This window comes from Macrobrachium nipponense, chromosome 39, assembly GCF_015104395.2.
Source record: "Macrobrachium nipponense isolate FS-2020 chromosome 39, ASM1510439v2, whole genome shotgun sequence".
Taxonomy (NCBI): domain Eukaryota; kingdom Metazoa; phylum Arthropoda; class Malacostraca; order Decapoda; family Palaemonidae; genus Macrobrachium; species Macrobrachium nipponense.
In genome coordinates, this window is record NC_061099.1 from 17,324,026 (window position 1) to 17,349,694 (window position 25,669).

General features: G+C 38.5%; 1 protein-coding gene across 1 annotated transcript in view; it reads left to right on the plus strand.

Annotated features, from left to right (window-relative positions):
* The window catches only part of LOC135210156 (palmitoleoyl-protein carboxylesterase NOTUM-like), an 87,554-nt gene extending 61,896 nt beyond the window's left edge, over nucleotides 1-25,658 (plus strand). Inside the window, exons 4-10 of the mRNA XM_064242979.1 lie at nucleotides 13,437-13,593; nucleotides 14,705-14,869; nucleotides 16,604-16,890; nucleotides 17,487-17,625; nucleotides 19,458-20,515; nucleotides 23,156-23,308; nucleotides 23,939-25,658. Coding sequence (XP_064099049.1) covers nucleotides 13,437-13,593; nucleotides 14,705-14,869; nucleotides 16,604-16,890; nucleotides 17,487-17,625; nucleotides 19,458-20,515; nucleotides 23,156-23,308; nucleotides 23,939-24,075 — 2,096 coding nt within the window. The 3' untranslated portion in view covers nucleotides 24,076-25,658. The remainder of the gene's footprint in view (nucleotides 1-13,436; nucleotides 13,594-14,704; nucleotides 14,870-16,603; nucleotides 16,891-17,486; nucleotides 17,626-19,457; nucleotides 20,516-23,155; nucleotides 23,309-23,938) is intronic.
* Nucleotides 25,659-25,669: the final 11 nt, after the last annotated feature.

Genomic DNA, 25,669 nt, shown 5'->3' on the forward strand with positions numbered 1-25,669 from the left:
TTATTTACATATACTATTATGTATAACATAAAGTTTTTTTTTGCCACGAAGGGAAAAAATGAAAAGTGAGATAGCCGAGTACTTTCTGGTCCTATTTCTGGACCCTTTACTGAGGCACACTGATTTTACAAAGAACACCATAGTCAAAAGAAGGCTTAATATACAAACTGACACTACCAGATTAGCCATAAAGTGGGGCGATTTTCACTCTACAGAGAGGAGGAGTCGCCATAGGCTACCCCACACCTTGAAGGATACCCGCCATAAACAAGTGATTCTTCCAGAAAAACAGTACATTTTGAAACAACACGGGATCATATACAAATTTAATATCATGAATTTTTACACAAATTTTCCCAACAAAAATTATTATAATGAAAAGACGAAAGAAAATAAAATATATATTTATATCGAGCAGAGAAAGATGGGAGAGAGAATATCGAACCAGAAAGAGAGAGAGAGAGAGAGAGAGAGAGAGAGAGAGAGAGAGAGAGAAAAGAGAGAGATAGAGAGAGAGAGAGAGAGAGAAAGAAATAATTAACTATATACATTTGGGACTAATTTTATTAGTTGTTCATTTATTTTGAGTCCTTCATAAACATCTTACAATATATGGGTCCAAATGGTACATTCCCAGACTAAGATTTAGGTTTGTATATATATATGTAGTTTTATATATATATATATATATATATATATATATATATATATATATATAGATATATATATTGTGTGTGTGCAAAGAAAGTAAATTATTATTACTATCATTATCATCATCATCATCATTATTACTATTATTATTATTATCATTACATCATCGCCCAAGCGACTCTGACCCCAAGACAAAAAAAAAAAACCAGACAGGCTAATGGAAGAGTCATTAAAGCAACAAAATATATATGTATCCATTATATGCCAGCCTTCCTCTAAGAATAAAAAAATAAAACCAAGAATACGTAAAAAAAAAAAGGAAAATCATTCTCGAAGAACGACGCGCATCCGCCGAGATTCCCAGGCATGAGACCGAACGCAAGAACTTACCGAGGAATGATGATACTCCGTAATAAAAATTAGCATCGGAGAGAGAGAGAGAGAGAGAGAGAGAGAGAGAGAGAGAGAGAGAAGAGTAATGCGCAAACTCGGTGCCCAGAAGCTGCTGCATATCGTAAAGGAATGCTTCACGATTCCGGAATTCTCTCTCTCTCTCTCTCTCGTCAGCTGACCCGATTGGGGCGAGCTGGATACCTTCTGAGAGATTCCTCCTTCTTCAGGAAGGAGAGAGAGAGAGAGAAGAAGAGGAAAAGTAGATAGATAGATAGATAGATAGAGAGATAGATTAGAAGAGAGAGAGAGAAGAAGAGAGAGAGAGAGGAGAGAGGGGGTGGAAAATTTTGAACAAGATCTCTTCAATAACAAAAGACCACCAAACAAAGTCAATCATACTAAAGGAAAGGAGGAGGAGGAGGAGGAGGAGGAGAGAGAGAGGATAAGGAGGAGGAGAGAGAGAGAGAGAGAGAGAGAGAGAGAGAGAGACGAGAGACTTGAGAGATTGAGAGAGAGGAGGAAACTTTTGAAAGATCTCTTCAATAACCAAAAGACGCAAACAAAGTCAATCATACTAAATAAGGAGGAGGAGGAGGAGGAGGAGGAGGAGGGGAGGAGAGAGAGAGAGAGAGAGAGAGAGAGAGAGAGAGAGAGAGAGAGTCAGAAAATCCTCCTCCAGCCGCAGCGGAGTCATCCCAGTTATGTATCGGCACGAAGGGCCCTTACTCAGCGCATTCCCTGGGCGATCCCCGAACGCTATACTCCGTAATTATTGTCGCCAGATGAGTCGCAGGCGTACCTTTTAAACGACCGGCTTTAATTGGACGGCCTAAGAAGGAAGCCAAAAGAGAGAGAGAGAGAGAGAGAGAGAGAGAGAGAGAGAGAGAGAGAGAGAGAGAGAGATTATGGCGTTCTTTGAGTTGGGGAAAACACGAATGAAAATAAATGGAGACTGAATAAAAGTATTATTATTATTATTATTATTATTATTATTATTATTATTATTATTATTATTATTATATCTGGACACCGTCGAAGAGAATAAAAAGAACTGTATTATGATAAAATCGGAACTGTCGAAGACAAAATCCTTACTGTCTAAGACAAAATCTGTACTGCCAAGACGATATCTGTACTGTAGAGACAAAAGTTCTACTGTCCAGACAATATCTCTAATGTGGAAGACAAATTCTGTACTGCCAAGACAAAATCTGTATTGTCAAGACAAAATCTGTACTGTCGAAGACAATATCTTTACTGTCTACACAATATCTGACTATAAAGACAAGATCGAACTTTTACTAAGGTACTGACAAGACAATTGCTGTCAACACAATACCTGTCTACTGTCAAGACAAAACCTGTACTGTCAAGACAAAGTCTGTACTGCCAAGACAATATACGTACTGTAACAGACAAAATCTGTACTCTCAAGGCAAAATCTGTTCAGTCAAGACAAAATCTGTACTGTCAAAGACAAAATCTACACTATTAAAACAATATCTGAACTGTAAACAAAATCTGTGCTGTCAAGACAAATTCTGTACTGTCAGAACAAAATCTGTACTTTCAAAACAAAATTTCTATTGTCAGACAGATTTTAAACTATCAAACAAATCTGTATACTTTCAGAACAAACCCTATTGTCAAAGACAATAGAAATTTTTAGCTGCACTATCAAGAAAATATCTGCACTGTCAAGACAAAATCAGTATAATTTCAAGACACAACCCCTATTGTCAAAGACAATATCTGCACTATCAAGACAAAACCTAAACTGTCAAGACAAAATCAGTATAATTTCAAGACACAAACCCTATGTCAAGACAATATCTTGCACTATCAAGACAAAACCTAAACTGTCAAGACAAAATCAGTATAATTTCAAGACAAACCCTATTGTCAAATACAATATCTGCACTATCAAGACAAAACTCTAAACTGTCAAGACAAAATCAGTATAATTTCAAGACACAAACCCTACTAACAAAATCTGTACTGTCAAGACAAAATCTGTCCTATCAAAGCAATATCTGTACTGTCAAGGCCAAATTCTGACAATCGGGAAAAAATATAACGAGGAGAAAATATTGACAAGAATCAACTCAACTCGATCATTAGAATCAGCAATAGGAGGAAATAATAATAATAATAATAATAATCAATAATAATAATAATAATAATAATAATAATAATAATAATAATAATAATATTCCTTCTTCCTCTTCCTCGAGAAATTTTTTTTTTTTTTTTTTTTTTTTTTTAAATCTGCCGATGATGATGACGACCTCTTGGTAGCCCGAATCTGTCACAAACATTCCACCGCGAGTCCAGTAAAAAACAGACGCCGGCAAAAACACACTATTAAAACTCGCGACACCCGCTATACTGTTACGGAGGTCGAGTGTTTGTCGTGCCCGCCACAAGAGAGAGAGAGAGAGAAGAGAGAGAGAGAGAGAGAGTTCAAAAGCCTCTTGACAGATAGATCAAAAGTGAAACATATTTAGTGTTCAAAGCCTCTTGAGTAAATCAAATACTTTAATATATTCCGAGAGAGAGAGAGAGAGAGAGAGAGAGTGAGAGAGAAGAGAGTCATGACGCGAAATCTTCCACATAAACTCAGCATTCCATACTTTCGCCTCAATGTGGTTAAAACCCCCAAAAGCAAAACACGCATGCGCACATGACAAGTCTCTGCCGGAGCGTTTGCACATGCGCACATGATGTCTGTCACATTTAGCGATGCGTGGTCTAACAAGGGCATTCCCCATATTACGATGACCAGCAGATTCGAATTGGTCATGTCCAATAGTTTCCAGTTTAATTGATATGGTCTATTTCGAAAATGAAGAACAAGGAATTTTTGTGCTCTCTCTCTCTCTCTCTCTCTCTCTCTCTCTCTCTCTCTCTCTCTCTCTCTCTCTATTTCTCAAGTCATGTCACGCCCAATTAAACTCGCAATTGATAATTTATTTTATTAGATAATGTTCTATCTATTTAACTGGCTATTATTATTTTAAGGAATTTCATGTTGCACTGTTTATGTAAAAACTTAAAGATATTTGCAGTAATGGCTGGAAAAGCTGATAGGTGCACAGTAGCCAATTTGGAAAGAGTGATGAAATTCAGTCCAAATATCTCTAGAGAGTAACTAGTCTCTGAATGCATACTGTTAAATGAAACAGCTAGTCTTTATAGTGGCAGTTTTAAGGCTGGACCTCAGCTGAAATTAAAAACATTTGATTCAAGAAAATGGTTTAAAACGCACACTTCTAACAAGAAGCTGACATGTACTCAGAGTCCTCAATCACCATATCTTCATCTGTAAATTTTGACTTACACATGCATCTAACAAGAAATTGACACGCAATCAAAGTCTTAAATTACCTTATTGTCATCTGTCAAATCATCCTGACCTTGTCAGCACATCCGGAACCGGTAATGTAACCTGTAACTTAAGTCAAGTTGAATACTTACTAGATGAAGCACTACAAATCTCTATCTTTCCCCACATCCAACTTTTATGATTCTGGTGAAAATTTGAGTCAGATCGTCTGTCAAACCTTTGAAAAGAGTAATGACTTCAAGCTTGGCTTTGAAAGAAGGTCTTCTAACTCTCCTTTAAATCCACCTCTTGGTCACAGAAGAGTAGGAGGGGCCAGGGACCAAGGAAAAAGTTTCACAGTGACTTGTTTAGGGCTGCTTTCATATCTAAGGTGTTTTATATTGTATTTACCTTCCGATGGGAATGAATCAGAGCAAGCAAATACACTCAGCAAACACTCACATAAGCAAACGACCCACCCCTACGACTGCAAGCATTAAAATAACGACAAATGAACGAATAAAAGCAGAAAATCTTCAAGTTGGGTCATATATGTTCCTGTACGGGATGCTTCTCTCAAATCTAAAGTACTCCATCTTCGATCTATCTTCACGACCGAGTGAATCAGAGGCAAGCAAACACATTCAGAAAATGCTTGAATAATCAAACACCCCACACCTACATCTGCAAACATGAAAATGACAAGCAAACAAAAAAACAAAAACCTGCTGAAAATCTTTATGCTGGTTCATATGGGTTCCTGTTTGGGATGCTGGTCTCATACCTAAACGCACTCAGCAAATGCTCGAACATCCAAACACCCCACACCTACCTCTACAAACATAAAAATAAACGACAAACAAATGTAAAAATGCAAAAAAAAAAAAAAAAAAAACTACAGAAAATAACTACATGCTCGACCATTCCTTAAATCTAAACCCAACACCCGTGAGACTGGTGTACTGTACGTCCCCAACTTGGGAAATCTTAAACGGCGAACTTTAACCTAACCACACACAAACAGCGACTTCAATTCGGCCCGACAGGATGGTGTAGGACCATTATTTATCAGAGAGGGTCATTTCGGCTCCGATAAAGATATAACGTTGGAAGGAATGCTAATGGTCAGTGACATAACTGAGCGGCCGCCTTTGCGCTCTGCAGAGAGAGAGAGAGAGAGAGAGAGAGAGAGAGAGAGAGAGAGTGCCGTGGGTACAGTGAGTGAGTGCCACATGGGTATCAGACAAGAGGACCATTACTACTATTATTACTACTACTACCACTACTATTACTGCTACTACTACTACTACTACTTTTTAACCTCTGCCATTTGATACCCGTCTACTTGACACTTTTATTACGGTTTTAGATTGAGGCCTTAATCCCTTTCAGACTTATTGTCCGGGACAGGCCGACAGCTTTAGAGAGAGAGAGGAGAGAGAGAGAGAGAGAATGGTACTTACACACAATGACAGAAACAATAATAGAGAAAGCTTCAGAGAGAGAGAGAGAAAGAATGGTATCTACATAAAATGACAGAAACAAGATTGGAGAAAGCTTCAGAGAGAGAGAGAGAGAGAGAGAGAGAGAGAGAGAGAGAGAGAGACGCGGGAAAACGATAGATCAATCCCGGTAGAGGCGGTGGTGTTGCCTAAGGACTGCTAAATTAGAGGGGTTTGCCTTTTCGCCATTTCCGGCCCTTGCCAGAGAGAGAGAGAGAGAGAGAGAGAGAGAGAGAGAGAGAGAGAGAGAGAGAAATCGCTTCGTACCTGGATGGCAAGACACTGGAGATGTCGCCTTACCGAAAGAATAATGGATTGCTGCTTTATGAGATGCATTGCAGATTGACCTGAAGATAAAAAACATTTCTTGATTATATTTCTTGTTTACGTTGGATTTGCAAAAAATGTGAACATTCTTTGCTGAATTCAGGTAAACATGTCTATATCCTTCGTTAAATTCAGCTAAAATATCAATATTCATTGTTATATTCAGCTCAAAACGTAAGCCTTCTTTGTTGAATTCAGCTCAAATTTCAATATTCTTTGTTGAATTCAGCTCAAATTTCAATATTCTTTGTTGAATTCAGCTCAAATTTCAATATTCTTTGTTGAATTCAGCTCAAATTTCAATATTCTTTGTAGAATTCAGCTAAAATTTAAATATTCTTTGTAGAATTCAGTTAAAATATCAATATTCTTTGTTGAATTCAGCTAAAATATCAATATTCCTTGTTGAATTCAGCTCAAAATTTAAATATTCTTTGTTGAATTCAGCTAGAATATCGATATTCTTTGTCGAATTCAGGTGAAACCGGCAGCCTTCTTTGTTGAATTCAGCTAAAATTTCAATATTATTCGTTGAATTCAGCTACAAAGTCAGCCTTCTTTATTGAATTAAGGTATAATTTCAATATTCGTTGAATTCAGCTAAAAAATCATCATCCTTTGTTGAATTTAGCTACAATGACAATATTCTTTGTTGAATTAAGCTAAAATGTCAACATTCATTGTTGAATTCAGCTGCAATGACAATATTCTTTGTTGAATTAAGCCAATGTCAACATTTTTTAGTAAATTCAGCTAAAAATCTCCGCATTCTGCTGAATTAAGCTATAATGTCAATATCCTTGGATGAATTCAACTACAAACGTCGGCCTGCTTTGTTGAATTCAGCTAAAATATCAATATTCTTCGTTGAATTCAGCTGGGAACGTCTACAGTTATTGAACTATCAAAAAATGTCAATATCCTTTGTTGAATTCAGCTATAAATGTCACTGTTCTTTGGCGAATTCAGCTAAAAATGTTAATATTCTCAAATACGTAATAATGATTAAGTTTAGGTTTATATATTTTTTTGAGTTAACTTATATAAAAAAATAAGTTGCAACTGATTTTAATAAACAAGTAAATCGAGCTTTCTGTAAAGAGTATAATGCTGAATGAAACTCTTAGCCAAGGACCATGAAACTCTCAGCCGAGGCCCATGAAGCTTTCAGCCACGGCCCGGTGGTGGTCTGTGCTGTTGGCACTTATAGCGGTGCCAGACGCACGCTCATGGCTAAATTTAACCTTAAGTAAAAATAAAAACTACTGAGGCTAGAGGGCTGCACTTTGGTATGCTTGATGATTGGAGGGTGGATGATCAATATACCAATTTGCAGCCCTCTAGCCTCAAGATTTTAAGGTCGGGGGGGGGGGGGGGGGGCAGAAAAACTACGGACGAACTGATAAAGCCATCTCAGTAATTTTCCTTTATTGAATAAATAAATAAATATTAAAGTAAATGCATCAAACATATTCAGTAACGACGAGAATGAAAACCAAATAAGCTCTGAATCAGATTCATGTCAGTCAACCTCATCAGCCAAAAAAAAAAAAAAAAATCTAAAAAAAAAAAAAAAAAACTAAGCTTTGATTTCTGGAGTTCTAACGATTACAATACCAGATTAGTAAGATTATATACTACGGGGTAGATCTGAACAAGGCCGGATTGACCAAATCTATTCGCCGTTCACGCAGGTAGATAATTAGGAATTGTGGAATTTATTACCATTCTCTCTCTCTCTCTCTCTCTCTCTCTCTGCAGTCTGATTTCCCTCTGGAGTCTATATAAAACAGCTGACTCTGTCCATAAGTGTTTTTACAGCAGAAGATCTAAAGAGAGAATAAGGAGGAATTTGTAAATTTGGTCAACACGACGATTTTGCAAATGCGGGATTCAAAACACAATGGGTTCGTGGGCTCACTGACCTTGTCCTAGTATATATGAAGGAGTGATTATGTTGGACTCAGTATCAAAAGAAGTCCGAACCAGAATGAAAAGAAATACGTAGGATTTTAAAATGGAAAATAAATCAAATGAATTGCGTAGGTAAACTCTACGGGATTTGGACATATTTTTCCTAAGGCTTTATAGTAACAATTGTGTCCAAAAAGTGTGAAGAATTCGTGAAGATAAGAAGGCATTGTGGCTATTACAAATAAAGAAATCAATATATATATATATATATATATATATATATATATTATATATTATATATATATATATATAATCCCTTGACATATATTCTTGTCAAAACGAACATTTGATCAAATATTCCCCAAATGAGCTACCCACTTATACAATCAACACTCAACCGAACCGTCCTAAGAAAGAAAAACGAAAAAAAAAACATAGCAAACAACATCCTAGGCGACGAACAACACAAAAACTCCTAAAAGAAAGAAAGAAAGAAAGAAAAGAAAAAAGTGACGATTATTAAGAATGAAAGCTTTCGGCGGTGGGTGGGTGGGTGGGTGCGCTACTACTACACTGCTACTACACAATCTAGCCTTTACGAAACAGAAACGTGGAAGTGACGTCAAAAGGCCCCGTGATGGTGATGGTCGTACTGTATCCCCTTGTGTGAATCCGCATCTCTCTCTCTCTCTCTCTTCACACAACTAAGAGCAGATAGGTCCGACAATGATGACGGTCGTAGTGTGTCCCCTTGTGGGAATCAAGTTCTCATTTCTTTAGTAGGAATCAGCATCACAACTCTCTCTCTCTCTCTCTCTCTCCACAAAACTAAAAAGTCACAAGGCCCCATAATGACGAGGGTCTTAGTGTCTCCCCTTGTGGGAATCACCATCTCTCTCTCTCTCCTCTCTCTCTCTCTCCACAAAACTAAAAGTCAAAAAGGCCCCGTAATGACGAAGGTCGTAGTGTCTCCCCTTGTGGGAATCACCATCTCTCTCTCTCTCTCTCTCTCTCTCTCTCTCCTCTTAGTGCTAGTGCTGCTGCTATAACATGATTGAGGCGGCACTACAAAGGGGCACGAATGAAACACCTACTTTAATCTAACTAGATCTGTGTCATCCTGCTGCTCTCTGACGACCAGGCCCCGAATGCCAAAGGCGACCACAGCAGCAGCAGCCGCTCTTGTTGTTACTTGCTGTTGTTTTGGTTGCTGTTGTTGTACTTTTCGCCTACTTTTTCTAGGGAGGGGGAGAGGGAGAGGGAGGGGGAGGGGGGAGGCGTTGTTTTTTTTTTTTCTTTTTCTCTCGTGGTGTGTGGGAAACAAAACCTCGTGTTTTTGCTTAGTTTTTTTTTTTTTTTACTTTTATTCTTCAGCATCTCTAATGCCTCTCAAGGGTGTGGACTGTGTATTGGGTGGTTGGTTAGTGGTTTGAGAGAGAGAGAGAAAGAGAGAGAGAGAGAGAGAAGAGAGAGAATAATTCTTCTCAGTTCACTGGAGAGACAGAGAAAGAGAATCATTCTTCCCAATTCACTGGAAAGAGAGAGAGAGAGAGAGAGAGAGAGAGAGAGAGAGAGAGAGAGAGAGAGTGGGTTTGGTCCAGCCCAGCCGCCCCCAAAAAGGGATGAAAAAAAGGGCGCCGCCGATCGGAATGCCCTAAGGCCTTTCGGGGCAGGGGGTATGTATGTGTATATATATACATACATACCCAGTTGGCGCCGTCCTGGGGCGGCGCCATCGACCACAGCTTCACAGCAGCATCCCAGCCACCAGCGAGATGAGATGAATGATGCTCTCAATCTCTCTCTCTCTAAAAAAAAAAGATATAGAAAGTGCTTGTGAATAAGATTTTTATTCTTAAATATTGTACCAGCTTCTATATCTTTTTTATAAAGTCTCTCTCTCTCTCTCTCTCTCTCTCTCTTCGTCTCTCTCTCTCTCTCTCTCTCTCAACCTTGTTTCATCCCAGCAAGATGAGAAGAACTGTCCTCTCTCTCTCTCTCTCTCATCCCTTCTCTTGTTAGCACCGGGACACTGTGTCATGAAGATGATATATATAATGTTACTGATAATGATAATGAGGATGATGTAGAGTTTTTTTTAAGCCACTCACTTCCTCTGGGGGTAACTAACAAAGTAACTAATGGTCCCCGGGCGAAGAAAATCGTCTTCCGGTCGTGCATAAACGACTGTTTTTGTACGTACGCACGGACCGGATCTCCACGGGGGTTGTTTGTATTTGTTCGTGCGTACGTAGACGTGACTTCTGTATGTGTGTGCGTATGAGCGTATTAACTCCATGTAAAAACAACCCAATACAACTTGTATTGCAGTTAGGGAGAGAGAGAGAGAGTGTGTGCGTTCACGTGTAAGCACCAGTTCTCCACAGGGGCCGAATGTACGTATTTTACGCACGTAGGCATGGTCTCCATATGTGATTGCCCCAAAAGCGCAAGCACGCTCGCGTATATACACGCGTATGCTCTCTCCATGATGTACTCAAGATTACTATAGTATGTGACTTAACACCAACTTTATATATAATTTATTAAAGGATCATTTCATACAAGGCGTGATCCTACCCCCGACTTACTCGATACGTGTGCTAAAATCCACAGTCACATAAAGCGTTGTTTCACCAACGAAAATTAAAATAAATACTCTATATTTATTAGAAATAATTTTTCCGTACTATTAATCAAGCCCATTATTTATTCTTTACAATTTCATTCTAATAAATATATCACAAATATTCTATCCTAAAATTCCTGTATCTTCAACTGAACGCGGAACACATTTTCCAGACCTTTTTGGGCTCTTTCATAGGGCTTTCCTACCTTCCCAACAAGAGCAACAACAGCAAGAACAACAACAACAACGTAGTAGTTTGTAGTCTTACTCCTCGAGTAAGCGAAAACCCTATAAGGCCTAATAAGGTGAAATATCAATATTATTATATTTAAGTATTAATATTCTTCTGCAGGAAAGCCTAACGTCCTCCTGGTGGACAACAATATTTAAAGTCAAAAGGTACTAATTACAAAGTTTCTGTTCCATATACAATATGGTTAAGAAGACTAATAAATCATTAAACTACATCATGATTAAAATTGGCCATTTTCCTGATTTCTCTGAATTGATGACTTGTCCAGTACGGGAACAGACGTGAAAGTTTGACAGTACCTTCCAGAAGAAATATGCATATGAGAGAGAGAGAGAGAGAGAGAGAGAGAGAGAGAGAGAGGAAAAACCTAAGATCTGACATGTTCACTACAAGAATAGCTGTGCGTGTTACACCGCATTTCCAGGATAATTGTATAGTGTATGCCTGCATGCATGTATGTATGTGTTGAGAGAGAGAGAGAGAGAGAGAGAGAGAGAGAGAGAGAGAGAGAGAGAGAGAGAGAATGTATAATAGTTCCAATTAGCTGAAAGAAGGAAAACACAAACGCCCCAAAAATAATGTATCGTACAGTACACAAAACAAGCGTCAAAAATATTAAACAAAAAAAAACAAAAAAGGACAAACGAACAACACTGTCGGTTTATCTTAAAGAAAAAATAAACACACACATAAACACACAGTTAGAGTGTTCGCCCCCCCCCCCCTCCCCCCCCCCCCCACCCCCACCCCCACCCCGCAACAACCCCAAAATAACGCGACCTCGAACTGAAACCCGCAATCATAAAAAACAAAAAACACAGCGATCAGATGCGACAAACACGAAAGTGTCGCGTTACGCTGTTTGTGTTTTCTTGTCGTTTTGCGGGAGCGTGTTTGCGTCCATTCATAAACTACGACCTTCTTCCTTTGATCTGCCGCCGCCTATGCCGGGGCAAGGCTAAAACGGTCGCCAAGGTCACCTTTCCAAACACTGACCCTATGCTTGAATTTCAATGAAAAACATACATACATACATACACACAAGTGGTAGTTCCAATGCTTTATGCAGGACGAAACTCACTGGGTGCTCTTTCATATATATATAAAGATACATTCAGGCTACCTCCTGTTTCTCTCGTCTCAGTATCAGACGACCTAAGCAATTTTGAGATACAAAACACAATTCCCGCAATAATGATTATCAATATCACTTCTCGAAGGCTAAAAAACATCGTCATTTTGAACACTTTTGGAGGGTGATGTGTCAAGCAGACGGCTCCAGGAAGTTATAAGTATACTACCCCCCCACCCCGCCCATGGAAGGGGGGGGGGGGGGGGCGAATAGGCCTTTAACGAACCGCCCCGTTTACCTTTCACGGCTATTCTTGATAAATGAGACTCCCATAGGCCTTCACTATTCATATCCCCTTCATGATCATCAATCAGCGGATTAGAAGATGATGATGATGCTGATAGCGGTGGTGATAGTGATCAAGGGTGGTGAGTCAAAACACATGATGAGTGACAGAGAGAGCTAGACCGATCAAAATAACAAATGGCGTCCGAGGCAAATTCATGGTAATACTGAGAGAGAGAGAGAGAGAGAGAGAGAGAGAGAGAGAGAGAGAGCAGATTTACTGCGCAGGTCTTCACTGGAATACACATCGCCTTTCTCTCTCTCTCGTCTCTCTCCTCTCTCTCTCTCTCTCTCAATCATCATTTTTTCTGTCAGTCCGCAGAAGACATGGGCTGAATAACATTCTACCCATTACGCAGCGTGAGATGCCAGTGAATGGGCAAGTGTGGGATGGATGTGGGCATGCCCAATGCCACTACGATAAAAATGATTTTAAAAAATCATACGCACGAGAGAGAGAGAGAGAGAGAGAGAGAGAGAGAGAGAGAGAGAGAGAGAGAGAGAGAGAGAGCTTAGCTTAATAATTTGAACTTGCCAGGTCAGTATAATGAATGAAAGTCTACAGTACAATGAATTAAAGTAAATATTACAATGAATGAAAGTCCACAGTACAATGAATTAAAGTACACATTACAATGAATGAAAGTCCACAGTACAATGAATTAAAGTACACATTACAGTGGATGAAAGTCCACATTACAATGAATGAAAGTTCACAGTACAATGAATGTAAGTCCACAATACAATGAATGAAAATCCATAGTACAACGAATTAAAGTCCACAGTACAATGAATGAGAGTCACCAGTACAGTGAATTATAGTCCATAATACAATGAATTAAAGTTCCCATTACAATGATTGTTAGCCCACAATACAAAGAATTAAAATCCACAGTACAAAGAACTCAAGTCCTCAGTATAATGAATTTTAAAATTATAAGGACAATTCAAAGCACATCTCCTTCCTTAAAGATCCTACAATATCCTGTAATAACCGACGTACCTTATCTTTATCACACCCACAGGAGGATGGTACTGCTTTGACCGAAAGAGCTGCGAACAGCGTTGGCACGGCCTCAAACCCCTGATGACCTCGCGAGGATGGCCACCCACCCGTCAAGTCGGGGGAATTCTTTCGCCTGACCCGAAGGTCAATCCTCACTGGTGGGAGGCCAATCACGTGTGAGTGTTGTTTCGAGAAGAAAGTGTCTCATTTCTTCTGATATTATTGTTTCTAGAATCGACTTCTTACTTCTCCAACTTGTGTAGTTTCTAAATTCCAAAGAGTATTGTTTCTAGAATCAACTTCTTAAGAATCAACTTCTTACCCCTTCAACTGGTATTGTTTCTAAATTCCGAAGAGTATCGTCTCAAGAATCAACTTCTTACTCCTTCAACTGGTAATGTTTCTAAATTCCGAAGAGTATCGTCTCAAGAATCAACTTCTTACTCCTTCTACTGGTATCGTCTCAAGAATCAACTTCTTCCTCCTTCAACTTGTGTTGTTTCTAAATTCCAAAGAGTACTGCCTCAAGAATCGAGTTCTTACTCCTTCAACTGGTATTGTTTCTGAAATCCAAATTGTTTCAAGAATCAACTTCTAAGTTTCCTCGTAAATAAGATATTAATCTTATCCTTGATTTTGCAAGTTTGTAGATATTAACTTCCTAATAAAATCGATTAAGAAAAGTGATGGCCGCTCTCCAAATCTAGTCTTGATTTATATATTTGCAAATTGTCCTCTGGACAGCCATTTAACTTGATTTCCTTCGTTTAAATGACCGTTTTTAATATTGTTTACACTATGTTCTTGAACTTCTTCACTCCAATTTCGGTGGGAAAAAGAGAACACCATTCTTGAGATACGACACAACTTGGGTTATTGGGATATCAGGGCTGTTCAAAAGGATTTCACATCAAAATGCTATGAATTTGAGTTCAGTTGAAGTAATGAAAATAATTATAGATGAAGGGACTTGTTGTCCAGAACTGCAGATTTAATCTATCTAGTATTTCAGTAATAATAATAATAATAATAATAATAATAATAATAATAATAATAATAATAATAATAATAATTTGGGTTCAACTGAAGTAATAAAAGCCATTATAGCCGAAGGAACTTGGTGTCTAGACCTGTAAATTTAATATATCTAATAATAATAATAATAATATTTTAGATACAAGACCCTCTCAACGAATCCTTCTCTTCTCCTGATAGATCGTAATTGTCACTAACCGGATCCCAATAGGACTGACAGCGTTTTTATTTATTTATTTTTTTCCATCGCAGGTTCGTCCCCTACTGCTCTTCAGACTCTTGGTCAGGGACGAGATACTCCGCAGAGAGCGCCGGCGGCTTCTCCTTCATGGGAAGCGTCATCATAGAGAACGTCATCCAGGCCGTGGTCAGACTGAATCTGACCCACGGTCATAAATTGATCTTGGCTGGAAGCAGGTACGATCAAGATGCACTCCAGGAACGTCCAGGTTCCTGCTGGGACACACAATACTGGAACAGTCACATTCAGGGGAAACTTTTTATATTCCAGGAACGTCCAGGTTCCTGCTGGGACACAATACTGGAACAGTTCACGTTCAGGGGAACTTTTTTATATTCCAGGAACGTCCAGGTTCCTGCTGGGACACAATGCTGGAACAGTCGCATTCAGGGGAAACTTTTTATATTCCAGGAACGTCCAGGTTCCTGCTGGGACACAATACTGGAACAGTCACATTCAGGGGAAACTTTTTATATTCCAGGAACGTCCAGGTTCCTGCTGGGACACAATACTGGAACAGTCACATTCAGGGGAAACTTTTTATATTCCAGGAACGTCCAGGTTCCTGCTGGGACACAATACTGGAACAGTCACATTCAGGGGAAACTTTTTATACTCCAGGAACGTCCAGGTTCCTGTTGGGACACAATACTGGAACAGTCACATTCAGGGGAAACTTTTTATATTCCAGGAACGTCCAGGTTCCTGCTGGGACACACAATACTGGAACAGTCACTTTCAGGGGAAACTTTTTTATACCTCGGGAGCCTCCAGGTCCCAGGGACACAGTACTGGAACACTCAAAGGCACGGAACACTTTTTATACTCCAGAGACGTCCAACTTCCTAGGACATACAGTACTGGAACATTCCCATTCAGGGAAAATTTTTTATACTCCAGAAACTTCCAGGTCCCAGGGGGACACAATACTGGAATACCCACAGACAAGGAAATCTTTTTATACTCCAGGAAACATCCAGGTTCCAATACTAACGGGCAGGGAACACTTTTTATACTCCAGGGACCTCCAGGTTCCAGGGACCGGAGGTGCTGGAATACTCATAGTCAGGGAACACTTTATACTCCAGGAAACGACCAGGTTCCTAAGACAACACAACACTGGAATACTCACAGACAGGGAACGCATTTTATATTCCAGAAAAGTCCAGATCTATAATGGTTTCTAAAACCCACTAAGTTCATTCTATTCTGTGATTTCAAATCAATTTCCCAGAATAAGTTGACTTACATATAATTCCGTTACTCTAAAGGCATAGCAGCTGACACTAACTCGTTAACTACTTCCAAATGACCTTTCCAAACAAAATCAACCACGAAATCAGTTTTGTTCAAGTAGTAAGCCTACATGAATTAATTCACTGATGTAAATTATTCATCTCTAAGGCTCATAAATGTATCCGTGACGTCAAGGAGAGTCTCAACTATCGGTTCCCACTTAAATATTTCATTCCGGATCGCAAATTAGACTCAACAGCTAAGAGTCAGTTTAGTTAATCACATTCTAAACTTTAGAGCAGAGCCCCCCCTCTCATCTCTTTGACGTCAAAGAACACCTCTAAACCATCGTTTCCCACTACAAAATTTCATTCCCAGTCGAAAATTAGACTAAACAAGTAAAGTGCGCAATCAGTTTTCTATACAGCATAGAATCAAGGCAGTCGGTCGTGAATCAAGGCCATCGAAAATAGACCTATTTATCGACGGCCACGATTATGGCTAATTTTAACCTTCAATAAAATCGAAACTACTGAGGCTAGAGGGTTGCAATTTGGTATGTTTGATGATTGGAGGGTGGATGATCAACGTTCCAATTTGCAGCCCTCTAGCCTCAGTAGTTTTTAGTACTATCGGACAAAAAACTAAAAAACAATTTTTTGTTTTCAAACCAGCGCTGGCGGAGTGGGAGCCATGGTGAATGTCGACCGTGTCTCTCAACAACTACTAGACCAAGGGATCGAGGCCGAGGTTCGCGCCGTCTCCGACTCCGGTTGGTTCTTGGATAACGAACCCTTCGCGCCCTTGGAGTGCCTCAACGCCCACAGCTGCCCGCCCGTGGAGGCTATCAGGAGGGGCCAGAAGCTCTGGCAAGGGCGGATACCCACCAGCTGCCTTCAGGAATATCCGCAGCATCCGTGGTACTGCTACTTCGGGTATAGGGCATATCCCACCATGAAGTGTAAGTATCCTACCCAGACTGGAAACCCCTTTGTGCCTCATCCAGAGAGAGAGAGAGAGAGAGAGAGAGAGAGAGAGAGAGAGAGAGAGAGAGAGAGAGAATGCTATCGTCAATGATAACATTCTATTCCGTCACATTTATCCATTTATCAGCTTCTCCTGTAACTTGGCTCTCTTCTGTAGGCTGAAATTACTTCACCTGGGAGCCCTCTTAGGTTTATGTAACATTATTATTATTATTATTATTATTATTATTATTATTATTATTATTATTATTATAATAAACCCTATTCATATGGAACAAGCCCACCACAGGGGCCCCCGAATTAAAATCCTAGAAACTTCCAAAGAATAGTCTTCACTTGAAAGAAGTAAACAAAAGGTAACAGGAAATGCAGAAAGAAGAGATCAGTCATTAGAAAAGATGAATCAACAAACTAATAAACAATTAGATAAAAATGTAAGTAAATCATAAAACACAAGGGGAACTTCTACAGGGTAGTAATGCGCCGGATCTTCGCAAGATGTAAAGATTAAGATTGATCAAACAAGGGACAGCAGCTTTAAAAATAATGCGTATTTCTTTTCTGGTTCTAGCTCCGCTCTTCGTCTTCCAATGGGTGTTTGACGAGGCTCAGATGACAGCTGACAACGTTGGAAAGCCTATTTCGAAGGAACAGTGGGACTACATACACGGCATCGGAGAGAGGCTTCGAAAAACGTTCGAAAACGTCACGTAAGTTGACCCATAGTCAAAATAAAAAACGTTGCAGTTCTCTCGTGATGTTCAAGTGATGTAAATTAACGTTATATCTTGTGTACTAAGTGGTCGAATTAAAAGTTAATGCCGTCCTCCATTTAATAATTTTTATTGTGCAGTTTTTAGCTATGGAATAAAATACTTTTACTCATTCACTAATATTTTCAGAGGATCATTTTTGAAAGAATATGTTCATACACACGTGATATATATAATTATCTATATATATATATATATATATATATATAAATATATATATATATATATGTATGAATAACTTGATCTCGAAATATATAAAACATGATGCTATGCATAAATAAAGGTAATGCCACGGAGGAAAATGAAAAAGCGAGAACTACCGAGATCTTTCGGTCTTAACGACCCTTTACTATAGGCAAGCCTTGCCTATAGTAAAGGGTTGTTAAGACCAAAAGACCTCGGCAGTTCTCACTTTTTTCATTTTCCTCCGTGGCATTACCTTTGTATATATATATAAATTCTTCTGTTAAAACAGGTTATGTCTCAAGTATAAAAGACCCATTAAAACACTCTGGTTTAAAGCTAAGGATATGTTTCTGTGGACTGACTTCCATCCTTATTAAGCAATGATAAGGGTGGAAGTAAGTCCACCGAAATATATCCTTAGCTTTAAACCTGAGTGTTTTAATGGGCTTTTATCCTTGAGATACATATATACATACACACACACACACACACACACAAATATATATATATATATATATATATATATATATATATATATAATATATATATATATGATTATATATAGATATATATATATATACATATAGATAGAGTATATTATCTATATATATAAAACAGGTCACTCCAAGGCTCATTCTCTGTCATAGTAAAAAATGAACCCACAGCACAAAAACAATTGCCCATAATATCAGATACTTCATTTATGTATCTTCACAGAAGTCTCATTTGCTGCACGTCGACCCTTCTACACATATTGCAATTCTCACTTATCCCTTTCTCCGCTTATGAACACTTTTAGGCTGCACCTGCTGTCCTTCACTACCACCAATGAACGCTATCATCGGCAAACTCACTCTGCGTAATCCTTTTCTTAACCCACAACCTTACACTTCCATCTAAATAGCCCTGGGGACCTAAATCTCACTTGTTCCCTTTAGAATCTTTCCCTCAACCACAGAAACCTTACACAACCCGGTCAGTTAATTGATTACACTATCTCAACAAACAGAAACGTCTTACTTGTAATCCCACGAACTACTTGAGCCTTTTAGCATTCACTCATTCAAATGTACGTCAAAGCCTCCCAATATTCCATTATTTAGGTAAATCTGTAAACTACATCTGACTTACAAAGCACCGACACAAGTTTGGGGATTGACACAATAATGTTGTAGAACTTTCACACTGGATACATTCACCCACACTCAACAGTTAAATCAATGAGCTTGGCAGTGACTTGTTACTGAATGCAGCCGAACATTCACCTTTGCTCAATTAAATGTCAACCATAGCAGTGACTTTTTATTGACTACTACTTAGATTCGCAAGACTTTTGCTTGCATGGGCTCTTGCTCTTCAGCACCCCATAAAACCACTTTTGTTGATGCAGTCGAATATTCACGATCACTCAATTAAATGACAAGCCTAGCATTGGCTTGTATTGAATGTGGTTGAACATTTCGCAACTGCAAAATTAAATGACAAGCCTAGCAGTGACTTGTTATTGAAACGAGCAGACCTTTAGCATCTACATGTAATCTTCCACCAACTGGAATTTAAAATCAATCTTCTAACCTGTACAGGGCTCTGTTCGCCCCATCCTGCATTTCGCACACTGTCCTCACCAAGAAGGACTGGACCAACATCAAGATAGGCGACGTGTCTCTACCTCAGGCTCTCAACTGCTGGGACGCCGCGTCGACAACAACCCTGAACGCTTTGTTTCACCAGAGGGAGAACAGGACCTCTGGACTGTCCCAGACCTCATCCTCCTCATCTTCAACAACGTCCAAACACAACAAAGTGCGACACCACAACGGAGGCAGCAGTAGTAGCAGTAGCAGTAGGAATCGTCAACGCCAACATCGTCAGAAGAGACGGCGGGAAAAGGGCCAGGGAGGGGCTGGTAGGAAAGCCCGACCGCGGGACTCCTCAGCAGAGGAGCATCGGTCCCAAAGACACCAGAATGGCAGGGTTAGGAGCAGGGTGGGGGGTAAGACGCCGCGCAGGAAAGACCAAACGAGTGCTGGTGGTGTTGGTGTAGGTGGTGAGAGTTTCAATGTGAATCTAAGAAGTGACAGAGTACAAAGTAGCCATTTAGATCTTGTTCGCGGTGCTGCTGACAGCAGTGACTCAAGAAACGACAGTGCCGGCGGCCGTGTCAGGGAAGGTGCCCTAGTGATAACTGCGAACATTACCGTCATAGACCCGGGCAGCACGCGAGCCAAGTTAGCACAGACACTCGACAGTGCCAACTACCATCCTCAGGGATTAAGTGGACCTAATGTCCCCCACGGGGATATGTTAGCGGACTCCCCCAGGGAGAGTGCGGGTGTCCCCTCGAAAAACTATAACAAAATAGAGTCGAACGCCATTGAGACTCCTCAGGTAGATATTCAGAAGGGGGATACCATAGACACACCAAAGACAGGAGACGGAGGTGACAACAAAGAAGAAGAAGAAGAAGAAGGAGGAGAAGACAGGAGTACCAGACGTCGTAACCGCAAGAAGAAGAAGAGGAAGAAGAAGAAGAGGGAAGAGAAGAAACGGAAGAAGAAGAGGCGGGAGCGCAGGAAAAAGCAAAAAGAGAGGAGGAGAAAGCAGAAGGAGAAGAGGAACAAGAAACGAACGCGTCTAAAAGGTAAGCAATCAAAAACAAAACGGACCTCTTTTATCCCTGAGCGTTTTGTAGTCTTCAGTAAACAATTCGGGGACCAAGTCTTGAACATCCTTTTGTAAAATATCTGGTAAATTAGATTAATTTATAAATCCGTTCTTAAGACTTATTTCCATTTGGCATTAAAAGTAAGTTTAATTTAAGTGCCATAAACTTTAATAAATTTATATGCCCCTTTTCTCTTAAATCTAAGTCATATATACGTGAATCTTTCTTGATTTTAGTCATAAATGAATCTTTCTTGAGTCAAAACAGTCATACGCGTACGAAATCATTAGTAATATCAGCCTTAAATTTGTGTGAAACTTTCTTAATATCAGCCATCAATTTGTATGAATCTTTCTTAACCTTAGTGTATGAATCTTTCTTAATCTGTCGTAAATATATGAATCTTTCTTAATAACAGTCATGATATGCATGATTCTTTCGTCTATGAAGTGACTATAATATATTCTGTTCAGTAACTGTGCACTTCCTCGTACCTCTTAATTCATAGCGATGCACTTCTGGATTTTCCCTCTACTACAGTCACTTTAACTTTTCAACTTCACTATAAGACTGTTATGTTTTTTACTCAAATATTACTGAACTTCAAAACAAACCTCTAACAAATTCCCTAAAAATCACCTAACAACCTGCCTGCATGTCATTAGATAAAGAAGCTAAGTTTGGACAATAATAATAATAATAATAATAATAATAATAATAATAATAATAATAATAATAATAATAATAATAATAATAATAATAATAATAATAATAATAATAATAAATTAAATTTCTCTAAATAACCAGCTTTCTACTGGCAATACGACTGGAACAAACAACTTTGAAATATTGGTAAAACTGAACAAAAGTTGGGTTATATCTTTTGGATTATTATTCAAGACAAATGTTCCTACATGTGTCAACAAAATTAACTAACTGAACTTTTAAATGTGTCACTACCACCACTCTGAGAGGGCCCTTAGAAATGACAGATTTGCTCAAAATTTAAAATTGGTTTAAATCTTCAGTTTCTTTAGGCTATTGGACCTAGATGTCACTAATGTTGGAATTTCATCCGAAGTACATCTGAGTTTAACCAGACCACTGAGATGATTAACAGCTCTCTTGGGGCTGACCCGAAGGATTAGATCTTTATTGACGTGTTTAAGAACCAATTGGATACTTAGCGACGGGATCTACAGCTTATTGTGGGATCCGAACCACACTATATCGAGAAAGGAATTGCTAATCACCAGAAATAAATTCCTCTTGTTCCGCACTGGCAGCAGTGGGAAGCGAACTCGGGCTAACCGGATTGATAGGCGAGCACGCAACCCACTCGTCCACTGAGGAACTAATATCATTCCAAAAATGGACCTACAGCAGTTTCACTACCTCTTTCCAGCACATTTTGCAGATTTGATTCGTAGGCTATTTTGTAGGGTTCAAAGACAGAAAGTCTATTATTACACAGACAAATAAATTATTAATTCACTTGTTATTTAAACTAATATTATCATATATACACGAATCTCTCTATCTGCAAATAATAATAATAATGATAATCTTCTAAAAATCTGTAACCTCCCTTTCTGTAGAAATAATGTAATACTTCCCACTGTAACAGGGCAAATTATACAGACATGTAAATCACAGGAATACCAATCAAATGTCTGGCTTTGCAACTTTCTTGTTGCACTAATGTTAAATAAATATAAATTAAATAAAAGAATCTAAGGTACAGTATAACAATTAACATTTTCTGTAAATATTGCTTTATAAATTTTCTTACACAAATTATTTCTACAAGACAAGATAGGCTTTAAACAGCAATTTAAGAATATGACTTAACAACGATGCCTTTCATTTACATAGGCTGAATTCTAGGTCCACTATTTTGGTTTACTTATTAATTTATTTAAAACATCAACTTTTTCCTTTTTTTAGAAAGTTCTCTAAAGTATTAGAATTACTTGTCTTCTTGCAGAATCCACTGTAAAGTTTCTCCTCTTAACCTTCAGGGGGTTGTCTTATTCAGACAACATTTGCAATAAGCAAATGCTTCAGAAAGCAACACCAACACACGTTTGAGCTAGGCCTACATTCACTTGCAGACTCCTAGTTACAAATACTTTGGTCATTTTTAAAAGGAAATTTGAAAATAAAAATAAAAATACAAATTCTATTAAAAGACAAAACAATACAAAAACAACTTCTAAAACTCATGAACAAGGTCCAGTGTAAATAACTCGAGGTATATTTATTTCCCAGGCGTTATGAAAACCAAAGAAACCCAGGGTGGTAGAGACAGGAGAAGCCTTCTACCACCTCCACCTGCTCCTTCTTCTTCTTCTTCAGAGCAATCCTCCGATACCGATGCTCTTCTCCTCCACCACCAGCCTGTCTCCTCCTTATCTCCTCTGTCCAGCAGCACTAGTACTACTACTACTACCACTTTTCCACTTTCTGCCATGCCTGAGTACCCCAATAACGCTTTCTCTACGACAAAACGCACAGTCCAACCCAATTCTCCTGATTCTTCTCTATCTTTTTCCAACACCACCACCAGTCTTGTCTCTACCATTGTACCCTCCTCCTCCCTCACAACACAATCAGGGTCGCTGGAAATGGGGGAGGATGCCATGGTGCCAAAACTAAACGATGCCTACTCTGCAGACCTGTGCCCAGCCCATACTCTGCACTTGACAGATAACTGCGCCTGGCCCCACTGCAACTATGCCTGCCCGAAGCTGCTCAATCCTTTCACAGGTAACTGAAGTGATTTCTTTAATATCACTTTTAAGTCATTAAAGGTTAAAGTTTACGTGATAAACACCGATACTTCTATGAAACAGCTTAATTAAGTAACTATCAAAACTTGGAATAATTAAAAGGGTTAAATTCACGTGATAACTAATATTTTGGCCAAATACTGGAACTATCAAAACTTACAAGGTGCCAGACATGACTTGTTAAATATCACTGGAAATTATTAGAAGAGGTTTATTTACCTGATAAAACCTTATATTTCTGCCAAATAATGGAGCTTACCTATCAACAAAACTTATATAGCACTAAAGATGACTCATTAGATACGCACTTTAAAAATATTACATAGTTAAATTAACTTAGTTAAAACTATTTCTACCAAATAATGGAAGTTGGTCATTATCTGTACTTGTAGTGCTGTTTAAATATCACTTAAATAATTAAAGAATTAAATTTACATGATTGAATTTGGTATTTCCACCTAGTAATGGAACTTAGTAACTTTCTAAACTTCACCTAGTCTGCGAAGACGAAATATTATGCATTACAGTGTCAGGAATACACGACCATCTTGGAAACTAGCCCCACCTCACAGCTAACTAGTTTTTTTTTATCTTCTTTTCAATCCAGGTGAAGAAATGAACTTCCTAGACCTACTGAAGAGTTTCGGTCTAGACATGGCGAGTATAGCAAACGCACTTGGTATCGATATACACACCCTCAATTCTATGGGCAACGACGAGCTCCTGCTGATTCTTACGCAGTGAAAAGGGATTTCTCTTCTTTAAAAAAACATATTTCATTGCAGTTCCTGTCTACAACGAGCTTTCGACTACGGAATCAAACTGTAAAAGCAATGGTTTCCCCACAAGAACTCGAGCAGTTTCTATCCTCATGATTATAAGTCTAATGGATTCTTTTTTATATATACTTCACAAATCAGTTGTATGCTATACAAAACAGCAGTGACCTCTGTATGTAACCTCGTTTCCTGTGACATCACCATACACAAATACATAAGTTTTATACATTATTGTTGGCGAAATATGAAATATTCATTAGAATATAAGTGTCTCAAGGTAGCATAGATCCACAAGGTGAAATGGGATTAACCACTTGCTTTAGGTCAGTAAATTGCCCGAATTTACAAAACATTTTGATTTAACGTAATCTCTAGAGCCTTTAGCATCTACTAGTACAACATCCTAGTAAACTCATCTATTCTAATAATAATTATGTTTAAAAAGAATTTTTCCATAAAAAAAACAATTTTGAGCTGCTATCTTTGAACATTGTTAAATTCATAATAACAAAAGATTTGTTGATCTCCCAAAGTTTCGTTGGTTTATTTCAAATTACAATTTTGACCACATTAAACAACTAGAGTATAAAAAATTATTATTCCATTAAAAGTGTCAAGGTAAATGTATATAAAAAATGGATTCATTTTACTTATACAGCACCAGACAGCAATTAAGTATATCTTTAATAATTCTGTCAATGATCTAAATAACAGTAGATGCATAATTTTTGTCAGGTTAAACCTCCAGTTTACAAATATATCATGCTTCTCAAGTAAAACTATCGTAAAGTAACAAATATTGCCACGGAACCATTCCACCACTCGCAAAAAAAAAAAAATGTGAAATTGGCCACCTTACCGAACAGTTTGTGTATGCGCGTTGTCACTCTTAAATGCTTCCTTCTACCCAGCAAAATGAAACTGAAACTTGACGTGCACTTTTGCATAAGAGTTATAATAGATTATCTCCAACAAAGTACAAATAAGTTATAACTTAATTACTTAGTCTTGTATCTGCTATGCCAATGTTTACCTTTTATTAAATAGTAGGCCTACGCGTGTGGTGAAGAGCCAAGATGGAAAGTTGATAGACCTATGAAGCTTTCAAGCTTGTGGTGTTTTCCTGGTAATTCGACTTATGTAGGCTGATATGTCTGCGTTATACCACAACTTGACAGCTAATATATTCGACAAAGACTTCCCAGAAAGTATATAACTACTTGGGAGTGATTCATGACAAAAAGACTTAACAGAAAGACCTTCAACTAATCTGAGCATCTAAAAGGGCTTACTTCTCCACACTCTGTCTAGGAACTTACACTTACTTTAAATATCTGTATAAGACATTCATTCGTCTCCATGTACAATCAATTCAGTTATAGTAATCTCCTTAAGGGTAGGTCGAATTTAAATGTAGATCAACTGTAAACTACAAATTGAAGCAATGAACTACCTCGACTAATCTCCCGCTCACCGTGTTGCCAAGAAGGTATAATTTAACCGTGTGGTGATGTTGACAGCATGTTGACTACAAAATAAAATGGTATATTTGCCTAAAA